The 8,127-nt window shown below is 42.9% G+C and overlaps 1 protein-coding gene across 1 annotated transcript in view; it reads left to right on the top strand.

Moving 5' to 3' along the window:
* Nucleotides 1-8,127, top strand: part of ASAP1 (ArfGAP with SH3 domain, ankyrin repeat and PH domain 1) — a 143,825-nt gene that overhangs the window by 59,154 nt on the left and 76,544 nt on the right. Inside the window, exon 4 of the mRNA XM_015811829.2 lies at nt 2,227-2,299. Within this exon, the coding sequence (XP_015667315.1) occupies nt 2,227-2,299 (73 nt within the window). The remainder of the gene's footprint in view (nt 1-2,226; nt 2,300-8,127) is intronic.

The raw sequence follows: 8,127 nt of genomic DNA, 5'->3' as shown, positions 1-8,127 counted from the left end.
CGCTTTAGGCCCAGGTCTTTCTCCCACCATACCTTATCAGCTCTTATTACAATATTGTATGTCTAACTAACTAACTCCCATCACAGGAGGTTTTTCAGAAGAGATTGGATACCCAGTTGTCTGAAAATGGTATAAGGTTTCAGGAATGAAGGCAAATGTATGTGTCCCAGAATAATGTTGCAGGATCCAATCTGGGTCAGTCACTGGAACCAGAGATTTAGTCTTCTGAACTTTCAGACTTGTGCTGGAGCCCATCCTCAGGAAATTTCTGTCTCTCCAGAATATGCGTATACAGTTTCCTGCTTGAGTAGGGGGTTGCACTAGAGCAGTGGTCCCCAACCTTTGCAGCATGGCAGGGGGGAGAGGGGAAGTAGACCCCTGCATTACAGGGTCTAGGACAGTGATGGTGAACCTTTTAGAGACCGAGTGCCCAAAAACCGCCCCGCCGCCTGCTCTGCCCACCCCCGCCCACCCGCAGGGCCACCCACTGCCTCCACAGCCTGCTGCAGCAGATCACCCAGGTGGCCCTGCAGTGCCATGGCGGCCACGCCCTGCACCTACGCCCCGCAGCATCATCTGCGCGCAACAGGATGCAAGGGTGGAGTCTTGTCCCTGCTGCCTGGCTGCCATGTCCTTGACTGTGCTGGTCTGCACAGGCTGCGCCCGGGGGTGACTCTCCTCCAGGGAGCCTGCTGGTGAGGGGGCCATGGGGGGAGGCGGGGCTAGGGCGAGGACGCGTGTGCCCACAGAGAGGGCTCTGAGTGCCACCTCTGGCACATGTGCCATAGGTTTGTCACCATTGGTCTACAGCCAACTCATGGCCAACTTACATTGGACAATTCATCACAGCCAACTCGCTGCAGGACATCTTGCCACGGGACAAAAGTTACTTAATATCGAAGAAATGGTAAAGTAGAATCATTAAAGAAAGGATGCAAAAGGAGAGACAAAATGAAATGGGATTGTCAAAAATTAGAATAATGTTTTAAAATTATTTTAAACAATGAAATAAAATTTTTTGAATTGGCCTGCGGCTCAGTTTTCCTGCAGCGAATTGGCCGCAGTGAGTTAGCCATGGTGAGTTGTCCCATTCTGGCACTAGAAGTCCTCCAAGATCCCCTCCAACTCTTGTTATTCTGAGAAGGAGGGCACAGGGTTCACAAGCAAAGAGGGGGGTCATGGTTCAGAAAGAAGCAGCTTTTCAAAGAACTTTGAGGCTTTGTTTACCTTAAAGAATCCTTTTATTGCTACATAGCTTCGGCTCGTACATAATGAAGCCAAAAACTGAATCCTCCCTCCCCCAATCACCCTAACAAAGCATAACTCACTCCTTCATTTCACAGTCATCAATCACGTTCTCCAATTAGTTTGAAGTGTGAACTTTCCCTCCCGTAACTCCTCTGGTTACAGCTGACCTTGGCAATACTGTGCTGAAATATTGTTATCCCCGAGTACATACTTTCCCACCTGATATTCTAACATTGTCTGACTTTAACTCTAGAAGTGATATGCAGGTTAAATAAAACATGTTTGCTTCTTCATATATGGCAAGCAAGAACATCTGATGTTGGCAGTCTTGACAAGGGGAAGGAGGGTGCAATAAGTGCAAGCGAAGGGAGAAGGAGGGTGCAGTGAGTGAGAACGAAGGGAAGAAGGAGAGCATGCTACCTGTGAATGAAGGGGGAAGGAGGGGACAGGGACTGTGATCAAAGAGGGAAAACAGGGTGTGGTGCAAGTGAAGATAGACCCCGGGGTATTTGTGAGAATTCACTGGAGTGACTTGAAACCTTTCCCGCTGGCTTCCCCATTGATTTTGCTTGTTGGAAGCGCGCAGGAAGGTTACAAATGGCGACCACATGAGCACGGGGTTCTGCAAACAGTCATAAGTGCGAGCCAGGTGCCAAGTGCCCAAATTTGGTTCATGTGACCACAGGGGTTACTGCCACAGCCAGAACTTTGAGGAGTGGTCCTACGTCCCATCATCAATCTACTGTTGTCACTTTGAGCTTCACTCTTAGCTTTTTCTACAGGCTAACATTTGTAGTTGGATTGAAGGAACTGGTTCATGAACGTCTCTCAGAGACCGATAATGGCGCTTAAACAATGTTTTACAGCTGGCAAAACTATTCTGCACGGCTTGTTTTTGCAATGAAATACACAGTTTAAAACAGAAGTTCTTTTTCCCTGATTTGACTTTCTTTCACTCCATTTCCTTTTTTCTTCTAGGCTTTAGATCAGGACAGAACTGCACTACAAAAAGTGAAAAAATCTGTAAAAGCAATATATAATTCCGGGCAAGGTAAGCTTTATTTCTCTCTATTATTATTTACTAATATGTTAATAAATAATAAATAAACTTGAAATAAGTTGTTTTGAACGATGAGGATTAGGGAGAATTTCAAAATATAATGAAAATACGGATTATTATTACAATATTTTCACAAGAGATGAACCGGACTAAAGAAAGTAATTTTAAACATTTTTTTTAAATGTAATTTTTTTCAATTTACATCCTTTTGTTTATATTCCTAGAAATTATTGAAATGTTCATGACCTTTTAAGTGTCTCTCTTGCTGTATCTGTCTCTACTAAGCAAGTAGAAGCCAGGTTCACTTAACCATGTTACTAACTTAGTAACTGCAGTGATTCACTCAACAACTGTAGTAAGAAAGGGGATAAAATGGGGCAAAGTTCATCTGTCTTAGCAACAGAAATTTTGGGCTCAATTGTGGTCATAAGTCACGGATTACCTCTGTATAGTTCAGGGATAGGCAACCTTGGCTCTTTTATGACTCGTGGACTTCAACTCCCAGAATTCCTGATCCAGCATGGCTCAGCTTGGAAGCCTCTCCCTTTCCCCTCAGCATGGCTGGCTCAGGAATTCTGGGAGTTGAAGTCCACGAGTCATAAAAAAGCCAAGGTTGCCTATCCCTGGTATAGTTCTTTGTATTATCAATATCTTTTATATATATATATATATATATATATATGTTCGAAGGGTCACAAGCAGTGAGACCACCAGGAGATTAAAAAGTTACAAAAATTTATTGCTATTAAAACATTAAAACACCTAGCTTTCGCCGGCCTCCTGCCGGCTTCGTCAGGGTGACTAGCCATCAGTGGGGTAGCTGTTTTTATAGGAGCGGTGCCTTTTGCACCCGGNCGCTTTAGGCCCAGGTCTTTCTCCCACCATACCTTATCAGCTCTTATTACAATATTGTATGTCTAACTAACTAACTCCCATCACAGGAGGTTTTTCAGAAGAGATTGGATACCCAGTTGTCTGAAAATGGTATAAGGTTTCAGGAATGAAGGCAAATGTATGTGTCCCAGAATAATGTTGCAGGATCCAATCTGGGTCAATCACTGGAACCAGAGATTTAGTCTTCTGAACTTTCAGACTTGTGCTGGAGCCCATCCTCAGGAAATTTCTGTCTCTCCAGAATATGCGTATACAGTTTCCTGCTTGAGTAGGGGGTTGCACTAGAGCAGTGGTCCCCAACCTTTGCAGCATGGCAGGGGGGAGAGGGGAAGTAGACCCCTGCATTAGAGGGTCTAGGACAGTGATGGCGAACCTTTTAAAGACCAAGTGCCCAAAACCTGCTCTGCCACCTGCCTGCTCTGCCCGCTCAGCCTGCTGCAGCAGATCACCCAGGTGGCCCTGCAGTGCCATGGCGGCCACGCCCTGCACCTACGCCCCGCAGCATCATCTGCGCGCAACAGGATGCAAGGGTGGAGTCTTGTCCCTGCTGCCTGGCTGCCATGTCCTTGACTGTGCTGCTCTGCACAGGCTGCGCCCGGGGGTGACTCTCCTCCGGGGAGCCTGCTGGTGAGGGGGCCGTGGGGGGAGGCGGGGCTAGGGCGAGGACGCGCGTGCCCACAGAGAGGGCTCTGAGTGCCACCTCTGGCACGTGTGCCATAGGTTCGTCACCACTGGTCTACAGCCAACTTATGGCCAACTCACCATGGGACAATTCATCACAGCCAACTCGCCGCAGGACATCTTGCCATGGGACAAAAGTTACTTAATATCGAAGAAATGGTAAAGTAGAATCATTAAAGAAAGGATGCAAAAGGAGAGACAAAATGAAATGGGATTGTCAAAAATTAGAATAATGTTTTAAAATTATTTTAAACAATGAAATAAAATTTTTGAATTGGCCTGCGGCTCAGTTTTCCTGCAGCGATTTGTCCGCAGTGAGTTAGCCATGGTGAGTTGTCCCATTCTGGCACTAGAAGTCTTCCAAGATCCCCTCCAACTCTTGTTATTCTGAGAAGGAGGGCACAGGGTTCACAAGCAAAGAGGGGTGTCATGGTTCAGAAAGAAGCAGCTTTTCAAAGAACTTCGAGGCTTTGTTTACCTTAAAGAATCCTTTTATTGCTACATAGCTTCGGCTCGTACATAATGAAGCCAAAAACTGAATCCTCCCACCCCCAATCACCCTAACAAAGCATAACTCACTCCTTCATTTCACAGTCATCAATCACGTTCTCCAATTAGTTTGAAGTGTGAACTTTCCCTCCCGTAACTCCTCTGGTTACAGCTGACCTTGGCAATACTGTGCTGAAATATTGTTATCTCCGAGTACATACTTTCCCACCTGATATTCTAACATTGTCTGACTTTAACTCTAGAAGTGATATGCAGGTTAAATAAAACATGTTTTGCTTCTTCATATATGGCAAGCAAGAACATCCGATGTTAGCAGTCTTGACAAGGGGAAGGAGGGTGCAATATGTGCAAGCGAAGGGAGAAGGAGGGTGCAGTGAGTGAGAACGAAGGGAAGAAGGAGAGCATGCTACCTGTGAATGAAGGGGGAAGGAGGGGACAGGGACTGTGATCAAAGAGGGAAAACAGGGTGTGGTGCAAGTGAAGATAGACCCCGGGGTATGTGTGAGAATTCACTGGAGTGACTTGAAACCTTTCCCGCTGGCTTCCCCATTGATTTTGCTTGTTGGAAGCGCGCAGGAAGGTTACAAATGGCGACCACGTGAGCACAGGGTTCTGCAAACAGTCATAAGTGCGAGCCAGGTGCCAAGTGCCCAAATTTGGTTCATGTGACCACAGGGGTTACTGCCACAGCCAGAACTTTGAGGAGTGGTCCTACGTCCCATCATCAATCACTGTTGTCACTTTGAGCTTCACTCTTAGCTTTTTCTACAGGCTAACATTTGTAGTTGGATTGAAGGAACTGGTTCATGAACGTCTCTCAGAGACCGATAATGGCGCTTAAACAATGTTTTACAGCTGGCAAAACTATTCTGCACGGCTTGTTTTTGCAATGAAATACACAGTTTAAAACAGAAGTTCTTTTTCCCTGATTTGACTTTCTTTCACTCCATTTCCTTTTTTCTTCTAGGCTTTAGATCAGGACAGAACTGCACTACAAAAAGTGAAAAAATCTGTAAAAGCAATATATAATTCCGGGCAAGGTAAGCTTTATTTCTCTATATTATTATTTACTAATATGTTAATAAATAATAAATAAACTTGAAATAAGTTGTTTTGAACGATGAGGATTAGGGAGAATTTCAAAATATAATGAAAATACGGGTTATTATTACAATATTTTCACAAGAGATGAACCGGACTAAAGAAAGTAACTTTAAACATTTTTTTTAAATGTAATTTTTTTCAATTTACATCCTTTTGTTTATATTCCTAGAAATTATTGAAATGTTCATGACCTTTTAAGTGTCTCTCTTGCTGTATCTGTCTCTACTAAGCAAGTAGAAGCCAGGTTCACTTAACAACTATGTTACTAACTTAGTAACTGCAGTGATTCACTCAACAACTGTAGTAAGAAAGGGGATAAAATGGGGCAAAGTTCATCTGTCTTAGCAACAGAAATTTTGGTCTCAATTGTGGTCATAAGTCATGGATTACCTCTGTATACTTCAGGGATAGGCAACTTTGGCTCTTTTATGACTCGTGGACTTCAACTCCCAGAATTCCTGAGCCAGCATAGCTCAGCTTGGAAACCTTTCCCTTTCCCCTCAGCATGGCTGGCTCAGGAATTCTGGGAGTTGAAGTCCACTAGTCATAAAAAAGCCAAGGTTGCCTATCCCTGGTATAGTTCTTTGTATTATCAATATCTTTTATATATATATAGTTATGGTTTTCTTTCAGTGTTTTTTTTTTACTTCTAAATACAATTTCAGATATATATTTAACATCCTGATTAAAACTAGAAAAACCAATATTTGACGCAAGTGGCGATCACCCGAAATCATCATGGAGGATGAACTTAACTCAGAGAGTGAGAAGGCTTCCTTCCATTTCCACTTGCCAGCCAATATTTATGTAAAATAGTTATACGGATGCTCTTCTTACACAACACAACTCTGGGTGGCTCGCAACAACACTCAAAGGTCGTAAAACACCAAAGAAATAAAAACTTATTTCAGACAACCAAGGACAACTGTAGCATTCTTCTATATCAATCGTCATCCAGGTAGTAGCTGGATGATTTTATATGCATGCGCTAATGAATCTTAGTGGTGGATATTAACAGTTTTGCTAGAGCAGAAGAACATCTGCTTTTAGCGCTAAAAGGCAGCTAAAGTGGCAGTTCTGCAGTGTTGTTTACATTCATCATTAATTTTTAATCTCTCTTCCCTCCATTAAAAAAGAAATGCACTTGCACTTTTTCATATCTTCTTCTTCTTCTTGTGCCATATCCATTATCGGACATTGGCGATCGTGTTGGCGATCCTCTTTTTATCAGCAGCCGCACAAAAAAGTGCTGCTGAGTTTAAAATTTGAGAGTTGTTGTCAGTCTGACATTTTAAATACAGTACTGGAATACAGAATACTGAGTACAGAATAACAGAGTTGGAAGATACCTTGGAGGTAGTAATAGTAGTAATAACAACAACAACAACAAAAACAACAACAACAACAACAACAATAATAATAATAAAAAGTTGGAAAGGACCAACCTATTCTATTCTATTCTATTCTACTCTATTCTATTCCTCTACTTCTGTTCTGTTCTGTTCCGTTCCATTCCATTCCATTCCCATTCCAACCTCTCCCAAGCTTCTGCCATTCCCTTGTATTATGTTTCTGTTCAGAACCTTTAATGAAAAAGTAAGTTATATTCCTAGAAATAAATATGTTGTTGGAAGCTGTTATATTGCTTTGCATCATGGCAGCTTTAAAAAGACAAAAGCCAAATTAAAGCCAGATGAGGCAGAAGAAGCGGCAGGCAACAAGAGGGATTTAGGACTTTGTTGAGCATCCAAAGAGTAAGCATATAAATTTGTTAAGAGGAAAGCATCAAAGAAAGATATAAAGATAATAAAACTGCCTGTTCCCCCTCTATTTATTTATTTGTATCCCGTCTTTATTGTTTTTACAAATAACTCAGTGTAGTGAATATATTGAACACATCTTCCCTCTTGTATTTTAACCATAACCACAATCCTGTGAGGTGGGCTGGCCCAAGGCAACCCAGCTGACTTTCATGGCTAACTTGGGACTAGAACTCAACATCTCACCATGATTGGCCCAAAGTCATCCATATGCCTAAGGCGGGACTAGAACTTACCCTCTTCTGGTGATTGGCCCAAAGTCATCCATATGACTTTCACGCCTGAGGCGAGACTAGAACTCACAGTCTCCTGGTGATTGGCTCAAAGTCACCCAGCTGGCTTTCATGATTAAGGCGGGACTAGAACTTACCCTCTTCTGGTGATTGGCCCAAAGTCATCCAGCTGGCTTTCATAGCTAAGGTGGGACTATAACTCATAGTCTCCCACTTTTTAGCCTGATGCCTTAACCCAGTGTTTCTCAACCTTGACAATTTTAAGGCATGTGGACTTCAACTCCCAGAATTCCACAGCCATCTGGCTGTGGAATTCTGGGAGTTGAAGTCCATATGCCTTAAAATTGTCAAGGTTGAGAAACACTGCCTTAACCACTAGACAAAGCTAGCTCTCATTTCTTTAATTTGTTTAGTGCAAATGGTCTTATTTGTTTAATGCAAAATTTTGTAATGCCTGTTCCTAAAACCACTTTGTGGGAAGATGAAACAGCAGCTTAGCTAAGGCAGATAGTTGTTACCGGATTTTGGTTGTGTATCTTGTTCGCCCACTCCAAAAATGTATGAGAAACATCTTTTT

The sequence above is a fragment of the Protobothrops mucrosquamatus genome, unplaced genomic scaffold (genome assembly GCF_001527695.2).
Source record: "Protobothrops mucrosquamatus isolate PMUCROS unplaced genomic scaffold, P.Mucros_1.0 scaffold_53, whole genome shotgun sequence".
NCBI classification, from domain to species: Eukaryota; Metazoa; Chordata; class Lepidosauria; order Squamata; family Viperidae; genus Protobothrops; species Protobothrops mucrosquamatus.
This window is presented reverse-complemented; position numbering and strand designations above follow the sequence as displayed.